Below are 19,311 nucleotides of genomic sequence, written 5' to 3' on the forward strand. Positions count from 1 at the left end.
ATATAGTAAGTAATTTATATGTGTTGCGCGTAGCGGTAGTCGCGATCCTTTTTTGATTAGCCGCGATTACCGCTTAGTACACGCTTATAGTTCTGTAGATTAGAAAACGCGAAATTATAGTGTAGTTAATATTGTGATCGTTACATTTACGGAATATAGATTTTGTGCGCGAACTAATTAAAATGTTAACTATAATGATTTCCACTGATCACGATTATTTCTCGTAGCTCTGTAGATTTGAAACGTGAAATTTTGATGTACATACGTATAGTTAATGTGGTTATTTATAAGATTTCGCACTAATTAAAATGTGACTGCGCGATTATACTTTGATTCGCCGCGCGGTTCGCTGCCACGCTCGTAGATTAGAAACGTGCAGAAATCTCAATGTTGTTGATATTGCGATTGCTAGAGTAATGAAATTATGCGTTATATAATCGCGAAAGTCTTCTATATATATTCCTTTTTACATTTTGACGCACGGTAAATTACATAGAAATATAACATTGCTTGTTAATAATGTACAGTCGTTCGCGGTTATAAGAATCGAGTCTCATATATTTATTATAACGAATTTACGTTACTGAGAATTTAAATTTGCATTATAATTGTCAAGAATGATATTTGTATGCGCAAAAGTAAGCGTCGAAAGCGATGGAAAAGATATCGGACTGTCTCGGCGCAATTTGGTTTGGATATTTGTATTTTACCGAGACGGATTTATTCGTGAAATTTTTTCTCGTCGGAGAAGTGAATCGCGAGTGTGAACGTCGGGAGTGCCGCGAGTGTCGAGTTAATATATCGGGCGAGTGTATCGCGGTATATTTATTAAATATATTCCGAGTAAATATATATCTTTCGCGATCGATTCGTGATATACCGCTCGAACGAGATACTATAGACGCGCTTTCCATCTTTATAAGTGTAAAGACTGTAAAACGGACGATGGATCGTTCGACGGGTGCGGGAGCGAAATTACCTACGTGGGACATAATGGGACTGGCATCTCGGTAAGTCAGCGGCACATTTACGTTTCGGGTACGATAGTTTATTTTCATTGTCCTCTTCAGCTCCGGTACATACGATACTCGATATATAATGATTCAATAATGTCATTAAATATACGAAGTACGAAATCTATCTAAACGCTAATTATTTCTCTATAGATCGGTACTTTGTCTCGTCTCTTTCATATAAATGAAAAAACGCTCGATAATTAATTATTGACAATTATTCATATATAGGTATAGGGGTAAGCGTCTTGTCTTTCAATTTATCGTAACTGCAAAGCGTCGGAACCTACCCTTGCGAGATAAATTAGATATACCGATATACATATATTTTCATAAAAATTTCACCCTTGCTACGTGACCGCTTACGCGTGTGCGTATTATATCTCGGCTAAAGTCGTTTTTATGAAAGTTCGTAAAAACATCAAGCATCGATGGGAAGACCGTATTTCTTTCGAAAGCTTGCGAGCAATACGATATTATTTTGCCCTAAACGTGAGTTAGAGCCGTCGATTTTTTTAATTAACCTAAGAGAAAAAAATTTCAAAAATAGCTCGACAAAACCAAAAATTTAATCGATCAATAATTAACATATACGTGAATAAGTAAAATTTTAAATAAATTAATAGTTTACTCGACTAAATCGACGTCGCTCACGTCGCTTTACCTGCGAATGTATACTGCAACGGCTGTGCAAAGTAATGTTAAATTACTTTCCTTCAGATAAGATAAGCGCAAACGATATAGTAACGATTTTCTTTCAAAGAAAAAAAAATCATATTAATCGTTTGAAACAAAAGCAAAATATACGATATCAAATATCTTCGTTATACGTTTAAATAAATATTTTTCCTCAAAACGAATTATATTGAAAAAACGATTCTTCCTGCCGTTAGACTTTTTTTTCGTCATTTCTTGTGTTCGTTATAGAGACTATTCCAGAACTATTGCACTGTTTTCTTAATGACGTAAACTTTGATAATTTAAAGTTGTTCCTTTTTCAGCCGGATTTATAAAAAGTCACATTTTAGAAGTTTTGTCGCAACTCGTCTTAAGTCTCAGAAAAACTTGTATTGAGAAAAAATTGACTCCAAATTGATCACAGTTAAAATAAAAGGCGATAGTTTTGGGATATCCAATATATGTTATATCTAGGGGCGCACGTGAGACGAGTATGCGCGTACGTATGCTATGAACAATCTTTTATCGTGAAGAAATCTGAAGCACCTAATTTCGAAAATTGAGGTAGTATCATAGGGGAAAATGGATTTGGTGGGCTGTGTAGGCAATCCGAGACATTGATAATGGTAAATTTTATAAGGATCAATCTCATCGTATATAAGAGGTATTAGCAATGTGCCAAATTATCTGCGCAGCCAATCAGGCCCACTCTCCGCTATATTGGATTAGGGACAACGTACACGCATAAACTATTGAGAACTCTTTTTAACACCGCAATTCCCAACACACTCACGCAAAAATAATCGGACTTGACACCGTGGGGGGAATTTCGGCACCTCTCATCTGAGATCTCGGTTGATCATGATAGATTTCGATCGTGATTTTAAGCGTTTTTTTCGCGTTTAAACTGCTATACTATCATCATTAATAACGGTACTATGCGAGTGAACTTTACTAGCCAAGAGTTCTCTCTCTCTCTCTCTCTCTCTCTCTCTCTCTCTCTCTCTCTCTCTCTCTCTCGCTATGCAAAGATCAATAATCTCTATGTAAATTAATGTCGATCGAGTTATATTGTATGCGACGAAAGAACCACTTTGTAGAAAATAACGAAAAACGTGGGAGGAAATATAACAATGTATTATCGTTCGCGAATGTGTTCGAATTACGATATACGAATGTACTAAAGCTATATCTTCATTTTTACTCACTTTTTTTATTCCTCCCTCTCTCTTTCTTTCTCTTTCTCGTGTTTATACTCACGAGAAAGTATTATCATCGTATATTATTGCGTAGGAATTGTTCATATAGGTACGTATGTTTAACAATATATTTTTTCGCGAGCTTCTCTTTTTTCCGCGGCGTAGATATCGCGCAACCAACTATAGCGCGACGATCATCCATTCCGTTGATGTAAACCGGGCAATAAAAAATAATAAAAACGCAACATTTACGATCGAACTCGCCCCCGTTTCCCCATAGAAAATATTCGTGCCATTTCATACAAAAAAAATTTGAACTTACTCACCATCTTAACGAACGTATTCTAAATTACCGTCTAATTATCGAGCGATAACGTATGATACAGAGTCTGTGTACAAAATCGCTGCGTAAATGTATCCATGTGTATTTGCGTGTCCGCGTCCGCAATTGCAATACGCGTACGTTAAAATTTTCACGCCAGATTACAATTTGCAATGTTTGATTCGCAAACTCCATATCTTTTCCTAATTGCGATAATAGCGACGATAGTTAATATTTCTATACTCTAGGAACTCGTGAAGATGTCTCGGCTCGATCGATTCGTACGAGGTATGAGGTAATACCACGCGGCCAATCTATTTGTTTAAGATCGTTCCATGCAGCGCAAACGAAAAATTTCGCGCTAATGCCCGAAGATATGGACAATTGGTTTATCAACGATTTCAAATATCAATTGTTTACCATAGTTTATAAGCATTGATATATCGTTCACTCTCAACAGTTTGATGCTAAGCGATAAATCGCATTTGACAAATCGGAATCCGTGGAAAGTTATAAGGGAAATAGGAAACGCGCGCGGGCGTTCTAGCGTTAAATCGGATTGAGCGATCGTGATGGATACGCGCTATAGCGTTGTAAGACGATTATTTTTTGCGCAAACTCTGTATAATACACACACGCAGAACAGTGTGTTCTTTCGCGCACTTACTCGTAGGTACATACGTGAAATGCACGAATGGTCGACGCATCTTCTTATTTACGTACGCTTAACGTTGTATATATATATACACAGACGTCGCGATTGCCGCCGCGTAATCGGCGGGTTTAACATTAATAATACTAGGTTATCATTAAATTATTATCGCTCATTCACTTTTATCTTGTTACAGCGATCAGTTCTCTCGCGATCTCAACGTGCGACTGGATTCGTCGATTATTCTCCTTCTTTCTCAAGGAAAAGGTAAGAACGGAAACATATTCCGATGTCATCGTTATACGCATACGATATATATGCGTTCTATATCGCGCAAGAAACACGGTTAAACATTAACCGTAGATTATGCAAGAATCGCCCGACAAATTTTCTCACGCCTCTCGCGAATCTTGCCGCACATCGAGGAAAAATCGTGAAACTTCTACATTAGCATTTATTTGTCGTGAAACCGTGTTCAATCACGGCGATTTCGCATGTTGGAGTAATTCTCCGGTCTTTCGCGCATTCGCGTATACGAAGGAAACTCGACGACTGCAATCGCCCGATTGCAGTTCACTGACGCGGATTCTACTCGGGTGAATTCTCTATTACGTATTGCTAGAAATTTGTTTCGAACATGTTGGAATTTTTGGGTATCCCGTGAATATAGAACAATTTCGAGCTCTTCGGGAACGCGTGATGTTATCATCGTGGTGGCGCTTGAGAATCTATCTTCATCGTTACCTCACGTCCTCACGCATTGTATGTACACATGTTCGACCGATTCGTTAGATCGCGTTCGGTATTTCGATACAATATTTGGCACGAATCGCTTCTTTAATCTTTGGGCGATTCTGCGTGATTGTCGTCATTTTTCGTTTTTCTTTGTGGCATCGAGAAGGAGTTTTGACGTCGATGACCTCGCGAGAACTTTTATATACTCATACGGTTACAAATGTCAAATCGGACAGTCCGTTTTGCTCAAGCGACGAAAATTAGGCTGATTCGCAGCTTGCGATCTCGAGTGGTGACAGAATGTACGTCTTTGCCACAAAGTACATCCCTGACCGCCCTGTTGCCGCCCCCAGGTCACCCTCGATAGACCTCCTGCCCCACGATTGTTTGATCTTTTTTATTTCTGCGAAGGCGAATTACAATTACAGGTGTTATTTTTTTTGTAGATACCGCGGTTGTGTGAAAGTGATCATTTTGTCTAAAACGATTTTTAATTGCAAGGTCAGTGCTTATAAAGACTGTATCTTTGGATACGTAGATCTGCTATGAGAAATTTAAAGAATGGCGGATAAAGTTGTTAGCGAATGTAAAAAAAGAGAGTATCTTTTATCTCGAGAGTAAAATAAAGATTTTAAAGACCGCCACTGTTAAAATTTCTCTAATTAGCTAGTGAATTGAATACAACGCAAGAGAAGGGAAAGCCGTTCGTTGGCGCGTGGTTTTTCAGAACGCTTTTCACACACTATACTTAAAGGTTTTCGTCGGCTTCCGCGAGTGGAGAGAGCTTTTAAGCTTTACGCGGATACAGTACGCCTTGACGATCACGCGCTAAAGTCATGCAGATGTATGTATGTATATATGCGCGAGCTATTTTCTCGCAAATATAATGCGACTCTCTCTCTCTCCCTCTCTCTCTCTCTGCATAATCTGTTTACCGAAGTTGGCGTAACACTTCGGGAGCTGAGGTTGGAGCTCGGCAAAGTTTCGACAAAGTTTTCACACCTAAAAGGCACTGCGATCGACATTTCGTTAATTATTGTCGTTGCACCAACTTCTCGATATGGAAGAATGATTTGTTTGTGCGCAGCCATATTATGTTGGCCGAAAAGTTTCACCGCGTTTCCCGCGAGGATAATGAAATGAGGAGATGTTCCAAGTATTTACGAGATATGTCCTTACACGCCGGAAGTGTATTGAGCGACTTTAGCTTAGCGTCGTCGTAACAAAACGTACTGCGTTAAAATAAACTAAGCTGATTTAGGGCTCGTAGTCGTAATCATATATTGAAGCTTAATTTTGTAATTCATTAAGCCGATGTACGTATGTTACGGAATAATGTTCTTAAACACAGCGTTTTCAAATGTAACAACAGAAAAGTGAAGCTGTTATTAATGCAACAGCGGTGAAATGTAACGCCGCGGTAACCTCATTCTGAGAAGTTTTATTACTAAAACGTGAAAACGCGTAATTTAATTACGCTAAGACATATTATAAATGGATTTCATTGCTCGCGAGTAGCCTTTGCTATTCGATATTTTTAACGACATTTTCATCGCGATATATTGCCAACGATCAAAGCGTGGATCACGTAATCGAATTAAGGAACAATTTCGCAAACTATATAGACGCGCACATTTTATCCGCCACTTTCGCGCTCAACTCCACCACGTGATACCAGCTCGGCTCGATTTTCCGCTTTCCCACGCCTCGATCGCCACGCGCGGCGGAACTCGACCGTATATAAATAAGCGCTCCCAACTCATTGTTTTCGAGCAAAAATACGTACGTCTGAGACATGAGAACCTGCTCGTTAAAGCGGCAGAAGCGTGTAAATCTGTTTTTCATTATTATAGACGTTAGAGTACACAAGTAAACGATTTGGCGAAACGTACACGTCGACCAAGCATCATCGTTACGCTTTAAACGATTGTCCAAACACGTCGAACCGTTGCAATATTTTAAGTACATGGGTTCCTATTCTTTATCGTAAGTCGTTAATCAGTACCGAGACTAACTGTCGTCTCTGGTTGAAATGTAATAATATGACCGGCCTGGATCAATCCAAACGTTTCAACCAGGATTCTTTTGCACAGTCAACACTTTCGCGATCGTTCTCATTTTACATCGCGAAGGCGTTAAATTGTGTGTGTGTGTGTGTGTGAGAATCCGTTCTCCTTTCAAATACCAAATCATCAGGGCGTCCAGAGGAACGCTACTTTCCTCACGCACAGGTTCCAAATACCGTTACTACGCGCAATACGTCGCCTCCGCGATAAACTGACGGCGAACGTATCCCGACCAGGCGAGGCACCTCCGAATACTGTATCCCGACGCATGGTCGTCGCGGTACTTGCCGACAGCTCTTGACGGCAATTCCGCGACATCCGGTCGACGTGTACGTCGCTTTGATGGTCGGTGGGGCAGGCGAGGTTCTCCCTAGAAAAGCAGAAAGGAAACCCGGGTGCGGCGAGCGTCCCCCTTGGCCCGTCGGGCCATCCCAAACTGTCAGACGGACGGGTCGCTGCCGGGGGCGGAGCCCGTCTTGCTGCCGTCGACGCCAACTCCGCCACCGTCGCCGTCAGCTCCCCCGCCCTCTCCGCCCCTGTACGGCGAGCCGCCGGCCCCGCGCGCCGACAGACCTCGGAAATCCAGGTTGTACTGAAAAGACGTAGGAAGACGAAAGGTTATTATATATCGTACACGAGACGCGAGCCCCCGGCGCGCGCCGCGCGCCGGGCTCTCGCTCGCGGGGGTCACTTGGGCGATCGAAAGATATCGAGCGGAAGCTCGCCGAAAGTCCTAGGTCCTAGAACATCTGACACGAAAAATTGATGCGTGTCTCTAAGACCGAATTTCCATTCGGTTTTCCCACGAGCTTCCGATCGAAGGATAATAATGTTATGCTCCAAAGTTTTAGCATTCGAAAGTTATTAGAGATATGTTAGATATATGTATATTCTCGAGAAGATGTCACGCGCGCGTGCGGTTGCACTGTTACGCTCTTGCCGTCATACTTGGCGAGTCTGTTTGTGATCTAGTATGTAACAAGGATCGTATACTCTGACAAAGATACAACGATTTAATTTTAATTCAATGTGACATTTTACGTGATACATAATTACTTTGGAGAATTTTTATTGCGCCGAACAATAAAATACTTGTTTGTCAGAGTATTTGAGATTATTGCAGGAAGAAATATTAGATTTTATTACGAGATACATGGTGTAGCCATTCCTGTAAAGGTAGCTGAAAATGGATTAATTCAAATCGATTACATGATCATATCACTGGGTAGATCTGTCACGGGTATATCGTGTTGTATCGTTAAATCGAAGTGAAATCGGTGCACACGCGAGTTATTTAAAAAGAAAGAAAAGATTAGTAAAAAAGCTGAAAATAATGTTAATGTCAGCTGTAATAAAGTCTAGAGTAAGGTAAAGAATGAGAAGCCGCGAAGTTAAAAGCTAAAAGACAATGGATTCGTCGTAATATCGATCGTAACGTTACTTTTCAACAAGTATAGCGAATGATTAGAATTAGGTAATCGCAAAAACAATCTGTCGATCTCTATGTATCGTGAACATCATTCTGAAACTCGTGCCAAGGAAAGAGACAGCGTTGCAATCTTTCTGTCGCGATAAAAATACGTGTTATTGCGTTGCGAGTACGAAATTACGACGATTCGATGTAATATAGCGTGATCGAAATTCGAAATCGGGTGATTCGAAATAAAACGAAGAAGCTGAAATGTGAAACCAAGGTCGAACCTGTACGAAGAAAATGTAGTGTTCTCGACGTGTGCGTGCGTGCGTGCGTGCGTGCGCGTGAAACGACAGTGTCACGTGCCACGTGCCACGTGCCACGTGCTACGGCACGACGTATTACGCAAGGCTGCTGTTATCTCGGTAGCGTTGCGTGTTTTAAGTGCTGCAGTTGTGCGTGGTGCAGCTGCAGTTGGAGAAGCTGCAGATTCTGCAGGCAGTAGGATGGCTGCTGCGTTCCGGGCGTTGTGTACGGTAAGACGGACGGATGCATGAAGGAGCCGGAATTTCGGGACAGCCCAGCATTGGGGTGCCCCGGGTTGTAATTGAAGGGGAGCAGGGACAGGCTCAGGCTGGGGGGTGGTTTCAGGATACTGTGAAATTGCGCGGGCGTGAATGGATGGGGTTGCACGTAAGGGCTCGTGGAGGGCAACAATTGCGGGCTAATCGGATACAAACAATCCTCTTCGGCCTGACCGGGCACCGTCGTCGGGCTGAGCTCCATGTATTGCGGCATGACGAGATTGTGCTAGGTGGTGAGAATAAGAATGGAAGGCGATAGACGTACATACAATCGATTTTTTTAGCCTGAACGCGTGTCTCTGCGGCTTAATTCGACTCTGGCACCTGTGCGAATACTTGAAACGCGATCTCGCAATATGAAAACGCTGATTCGATAAAAATGAAAATATTTCATGCCGATGGCGATCAATGTTCCGATACAACAAACATTCGCACAGGATTGATACATTCTAAAGAGAATTTCATAATCTCTTAATTTATATTATTTCATAAATAATTTTTAATGTCATTTTTCATAATTATGTATATATATATCATAGATATCTCTGTTATCGTTTTATATACACAATACACATAAATGGCCCCGAAGGGCTAAAGCTACCTGTAAATATAGAATTGGCTCAATTAGCTGACGTTTTATAAGAAACACAGTAGTGAGATATATCGTGAATAAAAATATACTTGGACCGTATACACAAACTTATCCAATACAGGCAACCCCTCAGTCATAGAAAAAAATCGCGCAAAAGCGTGTCTTCGTTCATTTAGGAAATAGATTAATTGGGCATATCGAATATTCTCATGGCTCACCTTTGTGGCGCAGACGAAACACGTTGCGACCACCTTCGAGATCACATTCATGAGATTTTTCGTTTCTTGTATGACACTGTCGACCTTCGTAAAAGTGGCGGCCTTGCCGACGGTAGGATTCTTCACGGTGAATTGCAGTTGCTGAACGTACGTCGGCACTCGATCCAGATTTTCCAAGAGTTCTTTCTTGTGCGGCCCACCTGGTACCTGCACCCATGTAACATCGTATACAAACTTACGTTTTCGTTCGTATCGCAAGATAAACTTGTTTGCATTTAATTTTCAACGACCCACTATAATGCATAAAACATTTGGCACTAGCATTGAATTACTAATAATAATAGTAGTTTTGAAATAATAATATATTGATTGAAAAATAAAATTTTCTAAAATTAAAATTTTATGTTATATTTATTCTCGATGTATTGTACGTATGTATATCTAAGAAGTATTTTTTATTCTTTAATGCTTAATTTAATAATCATTTTCATATTATTAAGATATTCAGGTATACACATAAGTTCGAACAAATAACTTGGAGCATTTGTTATTATATCTACTTTTAATATGTTTACGATTTTATATATTATAAAATAAATACAGGTTGACGAGTATATAGATTAACAATCGTTGAAAATTTCTGAACGCATTTATCTTACGATATTACTTCTGTTCATATTCAGCCCATTTCTTAAAGATTCTGTAAAGCAAGATGCCTGATTCTATTGTCGGTAGTTTATTAAATTACTAATAATAAATATACTTTGTGTATTATGTAGATACTCAGAAGTTTGCATCTAAGAAGTTAACAGAAAGATCTCGTCTATCTGTCCTAGGAGAACACAATGCAAAACTTTCAACGGAATATAAAAAGATTTCTCGATATAGAATATCAAAGTGACCGTGTGAAGTGGCAGTGAAATAGTACAGACCTTGTTATTTTTGCAAGCTTCCTTCACGTGAATTTTGTCTTTACGAGACAAAATATTATATCAATGATCAAATGTTTTCGAGAAGAAACGAATAAGTTTCAGATTTTAATTTTTCTTAAAATTTAATTTTCGATATCTGATTAATATTATGTATATTATGGCGAAACATATAATACATATATTACAATAGTATTTAATTATGTACATAGATATTTGTCGACGAATATTGTGATAGAACGTGCAATGGAAGCTAGCAAAAATTGTGAGACACAATACTCATGCCCCAGATAGTGGAAGGAGAGGGACCACAATGCACATAGACGTCGTCCATAGACGGAAGCATTCCCGTAGCATCTAAAACACACCTTACTAATCGTACACAAAAAGTCGTAAATGTATGTATGTACATAAAATAGATTTACTAACGAAATCATAAACGTTCATTATGACAGTTGAAATGGCACGACACGCGAAAATTACTCCAATTTTCAAAACAATTAAATCGTATCCCGAGAATCACAGTGCAAACAGAAAGTTTAAAATTTAACGCGAGTTTTTGAATATTAATTACATTTGGACATTATTTTTATATGAGCATAATGAATCGTCACATCAGTTTATGATGACAAATAGCTCTTTCTTAAATGTTAATTGTAATTGTTTCCAATATCTTCATACTTGTTCACATTTTATATAATTCTCTATGCTATTCGTAACGATCAATAGGAAAGTCTACGTGCGTGATATGTTGCATAGTAAAATACGTATACAAACATAGTTATGTACAAATGTAATGACAACATTCAACAACGGTAGAACATTGACGTCGCAAAAAGAGAGAGAAATAGAGAGAGAGAGAGAGACAGTGATTTGTTAAGGCGAAAGTGATATCTATTAGTTCAAAAGGATCTAAAGTAAAGAGAGAAAAAGTTACCTGGATGGAGGCATTCAAGAGCGAGGGTATAAAAAGGATTGTATATAATACAGAATATATTACAAGGTTAGCGCGTCTTGTTGTTTCTCTTAAGAAGAGTATAAAGAGAGACCAAAGTGGTTTCAGGTGACTATATATATTCGGCCTAGCTAGGAGGGGTTCGAAATAGGGTAGCAAACGTGTTAATTCGAACATGTCTAACGCTAATAACGCATGTCGAAGCTACTTCTGGTCTGGAAGCTACGTTTATAGCAGCATAAAATAATAACAAGATAGTATAAAGCTTTCATACAATTGATATTTTCTATTTTTACATCTGTTGAAATATTCTAATTTTTTAATTTTGTCATCTCTCTATCCACTGGAAGAGTTACGATACATAGTATCGATTTCGATATTTCACTTTCGTGTTTCTCGAATCAGTGTTAATCAGAAATTAAGCTTTATAATAAAATTCAACTAAAATTAAGTAGTATGTATCAACATACCGATGTATGTATCTACTTTGAACGTATCGTATGATAAAACATATGCGAATATTTCTATATTTCTACGATGAATATTCTCTTATCGAGCATTGAAATAGTAACGATTATTGTTAGTATCTACCAATGAATATTTGATAATAATAGCGTGAATTAAAATATGAGTAAATTTCTCGTGCAGACTCGATGCAGCTTCGACGTTGCGATTTACGAAGAAACGAAACTCAATAGCGTAATGTATAAGTAAGAAGATTTCCAATATAGCGAGGATTAAGAAACGCGGAATCAAGTCCAATATAGAATCCGTATAATAAACAATGGTAAAAGAATGATCATAGAAGTAAGGGTGATGTATAGATATATCAACATCAGTCCAATTAAAAAAACATGTGTCATCTCTTTTTCGATCTACGTCGGCGTGTTAGCCGGCCGCCACGTACCTGGTAACTGAATTGTCTCACAACTTTGTACAATCTGTTTGCCTCCTCGGCGAAATACTCAGCTTGGGTGAACAGGTCCTGGGTAGTTTTCAGGGCACCTTCGCCTCGCGTGAATTGGTACATCGAGAATGCCATCGATGACATGTTCTTCGCCCGCTTCACAATGTCGTTGTTCTCTTCCAGAGCGCTTCCGCTCTCCTGCCATTTTTCCGTCTCGGCATCCATCTCCGAAGTGATCAACTTCATCTCGAGACCCGCTTTGGCGATCTTCGCCTGCTCCTCGCTGTCCAACCGCACTGGCTTCAGTGGCTTGCTCGTCGTGCCGTGTTTCTGAAACGAATCATACTATTTATTTCTCACTCGTCATATCTGACGAGAAACAACTCAAATAGCGAATTTTTCTTTTTTCTTTTAATTAGAAAAAAATATTCTATATATATAATCCATTGATCGTTTGTGGAAATAATTGTTTATGCGTACCCCTGGCCGCGGCAAAGACATGTAAACCTGCTTCTCTGGCCGGTTTTGACTGAGTTCCAAAACATCTTTCGCTACTGTCGTCACGTCAGTCATGAGCCATTGCCACATGTCAGCAAATACTGTAAAACATACAAAAACGTTAAATGAATGAGCAAATATCGTTGTTACAAATTCAGTGGATTATTCAAGTATTTATATGGCTTACCTTCGAGATTTTCTTTAGCTATCTTACTGGTGGGATGCCTAGCTAGCGTGTGCGCGGCCGTTACTACCTGAGGACCATATATTCTTAAGTTGATCTCCGTGAACTTGGCCGACACTTGCAACGATTCCGAAAGTGCAACGTGTCTTAGAAGTTTGCATACCTAGAAAAAAGAATAATTTGCAATGAGAATTGTATATAACAAATAAAAAATTTTATTCGTAGACTATCGAAAGAATCAATCGTGTATTCTAATCTTTGTGTATATCGTATTGATAAAATTATTTCAAAGTCACGAAGATCTACCATTAACGTCGGACATTGGTAATAAATTAGTACTAACGTACTAATTCACTTAAAGTTAGGCGTGGAATAAATCCAGTTAAGTGCCGTAACTGATTATAATCTAGAATCACTGCGTACTATGCCTATTGTCCAGTAAATAAATATGTATATTTTGGAACCACTCGATGCAAAATTAAGGCATGCGCATTTTTACCGTGAGAATCAATTCGTGAGTCGATAATATTTCTCGAAAAGACCCCGTTAATTGTGGGCTTTGAGCTTAGAAGGCACGTGGGGAGTGGGGACACGCGGTGCGTGGGCCATGTCTGGGAGCTTACTTCGAGAATGTGTTCGATATACTCGTGGAACCTGTCGCTGCTCTCCTGCAGACGGTCGATGTCATTGGCCAACGCGAGATTTCTGATCGTTGACACGAGTTCCTGGCCGGCTTTTGTCACTTGGCCAAGATCGCCGGACTGTTCCATCGTCGTCGAGCTGAGTTGCTGGCGAAGATCTCTGGTCGCCCGTAACACACCCATTACCGCTTGTTCCATTTCTGAGCTAGGTGAACCCCCGCCGCCCTCGTAATTCTGACGGAACGCGATGCCCGTTATTTTATATTTTATCGCTGTTCAATTTATTAGGAAATATTTTTCATTTGGATCGCGCTATTCGAAATATATTCCGTCGTTTTTATCCAACGAATAGAATTTATCGCAAACTAATTTCTTTGACTTAATTTCTTTTGGTAAGTTACGTATACTTACGTAGTATTAAAAATTATGTTTTAATTTTACATTTCAAGTCTTATCGCACAATCAGTACAGTATTAGACTTTTCTGCGCATTCCTACACGAGCATTATTAAATAACATTTAGTCGCGCATTTTCTTGCAAAATAGAGCAAAAACTCTATTAACTCACCATACTATTGCCGATCCGCAAGAGTGTATTGAGCTCGAGTTTCGCGCGATCGCAAAGCAGAAGGATATTTTCTCTGTGCTCGTGACTCGTATAAGCGCTGTCGGTGAAGTCTTGCGTTCTCTCGACCACTGTCTCGAGCGCCGATGTAAGTGTTTCGCGACAGCCCGGTCCCAGTAGGGTCATCCTCGTTGTTTCGACGAGCCTTTCGAAGTGTTTCAAAGCTGAGCAAACGGTACTGCTATCCCAGTCTTCCTGCTGCGGACTCTGCAAGTAACGGCAAACGTAAAAGAAATATCTTTTTCGTATTTTGTGAATTCCTTCCCTCGTGCAAAAGAACCTTCTTCATTATTTCAACATTTAAAAGTAGTTGTATAACGAACGAGTCCGGATACTTTCGCACAACCACATTTTATAATGTTTGAAAACACCGATGACAGAGATGATGAATATTAGACACGATACAAATAATATTAAATCTTTTAGAGAGATGCCAGATGCCACGCTCGGGAGCGTTCCACTTGATCAGGTTGTCTACAATCACTCGAAAATCGATTATGTCGCGCATCAGAAAGCGGGTAGTACTTAAGTGTAAAATACAAGGATATATATATGTATTTTTCTAGTACGGTTAAAGGTCGTTCAGCGTGACCCAACAAGCCTCGAGAGGTTTTCGGAAGCGCCGGCAGTACACGTAAAATATTCCTCCTCGCATTTATCTCACGCTAAAAAAAATCTGGCACGGAACGAAAGCACCGCGCGCGCGTCAAAGTGCCGATATGTAAATGCGAGCGCACAATTTGGCACGATGCGCGAATAATCATTCGCAATCTTTACGACAAGTATGACGTGTCGTTTATGGCACGAAGATTACGATTTCGCTTCCGCGATAAAAACTTCTCATCGTTGGTTTTGGATATGACGGTTGGAGTTTTTATAAACTCTCGTTATGAAATCACGATATTCGCCAGCATTTTAATTTCTAATGTTTATCTATTTAATTTTAGGACAAAATTTGAGGTGTGCGAGGTGATTTACGATTCACGATTTTTTAAAGCTATTCGTACGTACGTTTGGGCAGAAGAAGTAGGTTGGCACGCGGCCTTGTTTACATTCGCGCGACGAGACACGAGAGTGACGAGATTCGAGCCGGTGCCGGTAGAGGCGCGGTAGGTACTTAGCGCCCTAGCGGCAGTAGCGGCGCAAACGCTAAACACTTAACAACGGTCATTCCGAGTCATTCGAATCGGATCGCAGCACGGAGCGAGACACGAATCCGGCGGTCCAGATTAAAAACTCTGATATATCGAATGCTAATATACATGGCTTCGCGAAATTGATACGGATACCGAGGTATATCGCATTTGATGATATTGACTTTCGATTACATTTTTTCGGACGATCTCGCTTTTCGCAACCGTCAAATTGACTTGTATCGCGTCGCGCGTCGTACGTTTAACCTCGTTGTACATACCTATTTAATCGTGTTTTGATATTTGGGAATCGTGGAAGATAGACATGAATGTGAATGTTTATAAATCGATGATTTAATTAGCAGTTAATTAAAATCGCCTCGCAATCGGTAAAGCAGTTTATTTTCGGTCGGCATGTCCCGCGGATAATTCTCTTTCACCTTGATTCATACATTTATTCCTCTTACGTCGCTCATATTGCGATACGTAAACGTAAAAGTATGAAAAATTTGGGCCGTTATTTTTATAGTTAAGCAACTTTGCATTTTGGTTAGTGTCCCTTAAGTGAAAATCATCTTTGCGTAACTGAATATCGACAGAACTAATTGAAAGAATTGACTAGTATAACTTCAACATCTTTGAAATAGATAGAATAGTTAATTACGATTTTTAGTTACGCGGGGTCAAATAGAAATATCGCTTAAGAGAGGACTGTGACGTCACGGATAAGGACGGTTGTCACTCTAAATTTTAATTACATTTTTGCAAATATCAGTTGTCGGTGGAAAGTTGAGTTAATCATTTTACAAATGCGATTACCTTAACTCATGTTCATAACCTACATAACTTGGTTAACCAAATTAAAATTAACATTATTTGTATAACCTAAATTTGTGGACGTAAAATTTAAAAATTAAGAGAGTGAAATTGAATTGTGGTTGTTAACTCGAAATTTGTTTTATAGAAAAGTTTGAGTTACAACTCTGTTTCCAACTTGACAATTCAAAAATCAGTGATCCGTTATCTAAAATCGATATGTCGGTAATTTGAAATCAGGAATTGATAATTCAGAAATAGGTATGTTTAATCTGAAAACTCCATACGGATTCAGTAACCGTGATTTTAGATTAAGCATACCTATTTCGGAATTATCAATTCCTGATTTCAGATTATCAATATATCTATTTTAAAATTATAAGTTCCTTACTCTGCCTTTAGGCGGTCAATGTCTCGCTGTGGCTGTTAGTTCTTCTTTTGATCTTGAGGAAGCAACATATGTGATTTTACGCGTTTCTTTTCGCGAACTCATCGTCGAGTTTCGTTTGTTATATCGTTTTCTCGCGAACAGGTCATTGTCGAGCTTGTTTATATCGCATATTATATTTGTGATTTGTGTTACGTGGCTTGTGATATATGGATCAATATACGAAGGATTTATTGACTGCGTGGGGATTCACCGATTTTATCCCACGATTTGAAGGTAAGTGGTTAACCAAAAAAACTTTTGTATTTTTGTTTTATTAATTAAAATTTAACTAAGATTACACATTTACGGTTATTTTTTTTTTTATTTATAAATGATGCAGTCGCTTCTTTGAGAAAATTTGGTAACCGTGGTTTCAGATTAAACATACCTATTTTTGAATTATCAATTTCTGAATTCATCAGAAATAGGTATGCTTAATCTGTAATCAGTGTTACGGATTCCTTAATCGTGATTACAGATTAAACCGATCACACCAGTAAAAATTTTTCTAGAGTATGTCAAATAATCGTTGTTAAAAAAATGTTTTATCCTATCAGGATCTTGTTGCTCGTTGCTCCTTTGCCTAATATATTAACAATATTACCCTCGCCACTGCAATTGTATGTAACTTTAAGATATCCTTTGGATTAGACTTTGATACTACAAATGCTTGGAAGCGTTCTTCCTCTCTTTTTCTCTTCATTGAGAAGAAAGAGAAAAAGAATGCTTCAAAACATTTGTAACGCCAAAAGAACCGCAACCTTTGTATAATAAATGTATTATTTATTTTGGATAAAAGATGCAAATTTTAATTTTTTATCTTTTATTGTATGTAAATTTAAGATATCTTTTGTATTTGATTTTATATGATAAAATGTATAAACTTGTGTAATAAACGTATCATGAATAAATGGGTTGGATAAAAGATGCAAGTTTTAAATTTTTATTACCCGTAAAGGAGGAAAGGTGTTAGGTCTTAAGAAATTTAGCTTGTATATTATGTGTTGTTTTTATTATATGTATTGTTGCTTTTGGATGTGGGTGGGTGGATATTCAATGTAACATTAAAAAAGGAATGGTTTTTGACTGAGATTCAAACTTGTATAATTTATAGCTTCTGTTTCAGTTTCTCACTTTACTAAATCATCTTAATAGCTCTGAAGCCCATTAATTGGAGTAAAAAAATTGTTCTAATCTAGAATTACTTAGACAATTTCTTTACACCAGTTGACAAGCTTCAGAACTATTAAGATGGTTTAGTAAAATGAGAAATTAAAACAAAAGATGTAAATTATACAAGTTTGAATCTCAATCAGGAATTATTCCTTTTTTTGTGTTACATTGGAAACAACTCACGGTTACAGACTACCTACATTTGATTAAGCTTAGGACTGATTTTTAGTTAAGGAAACCGAAAAATGGAAAGAGTAAACTAGAATTACAGTTATTTGTAACTCAAATCTCTGCTAATTGTACTCGACATCTTTACCTAAATATTCTTAAAATGAGTTTAGCCGTAACACAAATTTTTGCTTCCATTATTTGATTCTTCAGTTAGGTATTTTAGATAGTAGGTAAGTTTCAACTCAAATTTCTTATAAGACTAGTCGGTATCTTCATTTACGTATTCCTCAAATGTGGTTACTAGATGCGCTTATCGTCGTTGTCTAACTGAGATGTGAAATTACTGCAACAGCAATGTTTGATGTTTAAACTAGTTTAAGAGACTCGAGATGTCTTTTTATAACCAACACTCACACTTACCTAAGTCAATTTTTAGGTTTTTTAACCGATACTATTCCTACTGACGTCATCATTTTAATGACGTATTTCTAGTCTAAATACGAGGTTACGTAAAATTAGAGTTACGAACAATCCAAATAATTTGATTACTAATCCTGGGCCCCAAAGTGGGCGGTTTAACCGTCTTTATTTTTCCCAGATAATCTCGACATTATATTCGTTGTTCAAGGTGCGAAAAGTACAGGTGTGGGAGCGGCAAGCGCATGCAGCGTCCTGGCGAGGTGGCGAGTGGCGAGTGAAGTTGGCCGCGCGATTTACGAAATTCTCACCGCCATCTTATTAGACTTACTCGTCGCGTCTACCAACTACCAGCTACCTCTGCGGCTGCGGGGCATCACGGGTCGACGTTGACGGACATCGAGCGGATCGTACAGTTTCGTTCGTAGCTTCTCCGACGTAATTCTTTCGTCGCCGTGTAATTAAGTATACGCGCCGCGTCGCGAGATTGATACCGGGAGTGCCGTGCAAAGTGTCGCGCGATCGTAAACGACGATATTTTTGTGCGCGAACGAGTGAATATCGAATATCGAATGAGAGTGAGTGCGCCGCGCCGCGCCGGGACGCTACAACGGAGGACCGAGGAGAGGAGGAGGAGGAGGCCTGGGAGGCATCGGACGACGGCGGAGCGACCGTGAGGTGAGTAATTATTGTTCGTTTATTATTTTGGTGCTCTGTGGATTTCGTCACTTTCGAGGTTCAACTCCGGCGCGCGTTCGGAGTAACGGAGTTCGATCTCCTTTACTCCGCATATGCGAGAAAAGATATTGCGTCGCGAACGCGCGTCGCGTCTCTCTCTTATTCGCACGGTAATATTGCTCGCACGATTTTCCGCGAATCATGTAGTTATGTGAATGAGCTCACGGCGGCCGCGCGTGTTTCTCGCATTAGCATTTTAAAATGATATATTTGTTAAACGTA

The 19,311-nt window shown here is 39.1% G+C and overlaps 1 protein-coding gene and 1 long non-coding RNA gene across 8 annotated transcripts in view; one reads left to right on the forward strand and one right to left on the reverse strand.

Annotated features, from left to right (window-relative positions):
- Window positions 1–1,032: 1,032 nt before the first annotated feature.
- Alpha-catr (alpha-catenin related) overlaps window positions 1,033–19,311 on the reverse strand; it is a 54,092-nt gene continuing 35,813 nt past the window's right edge. For 4 of the 6 annotated variants that reach the window (XM_077407472.1, XM_077407474.1, XM_077407471.1 and 1 more), the window contains 8 exons: window positions 14,155–14,418; window positions 13,570–13,821; window positions 12,950–13,109; window positions 12,745–12,863; window positions 12,265–12,594; window positions 9,474–9,680; window positions 8,367–8,889; window positions 7,123–7,257 (listed from right to left, as the gene is read on the reverse strand). In XM_077407472.1, the coding sequence (XP_077263598.1) occupies window positions 8,497–8,889; window positions 9,474–9,680; window positions 12,265–12,594; window positions 12,745–12,863; window positions 12,950–13,109; window positions 13,570–13,821; window positions 14,155–14,418 (1,725 nt within the window). In that variant the 3' untranslated portion in view covers window positions 7,123–7,257; window positions 8,367–8,496. Of the gene's footprint in view, window positions 7,258–8,366; window positions 8,890–9,473; window positions 9,681–12,264; window positions 12,595–12,744; window positions 12,864–12,949; window positions 13,110–13,569; window positions 13,822–14,154; window positions 14,419–19,311 lie in introns of all 6 variants that reach the window. The other 2 variants (XM_077407476.1, XM_077407475.1) reach the window with 2 other exon arrangements.
- LOC143898175 (uncharacterized) overlaps window positions 18,540–19,311 on the forward strand; it is a 127,505-nt gene continuing 126,733 nt past the window's right edge. For both annotated transcript variants that reach the window (XR_013257131.1, XR_013257135.1), the window contains exon 1: window positions 18,540–19,029. This is a non-coding gene — a long non-coding RNA (uncharacterized LOC143898175). The remainder of the gene's footprint in view (window positions 19,030–19,311) is intronic.

This window comes from Temnothorax americanus, unplaced genomic scaffold (genome assembly GCF_048541705.1).
Source record: "Temnothorax americanus isolate GAGA-0224 unplaced genomic scaffold, ASM4854170v1 Scaffold22, whole genome shotgun sequence".
Taxonomy (NCBI): domain Eukaryota; kingdom Metazoa; phylum Arthropoda; class Insecta; order Hymenoptera; family Formicidae; genus Temnothorax; species Temnothorax americanus.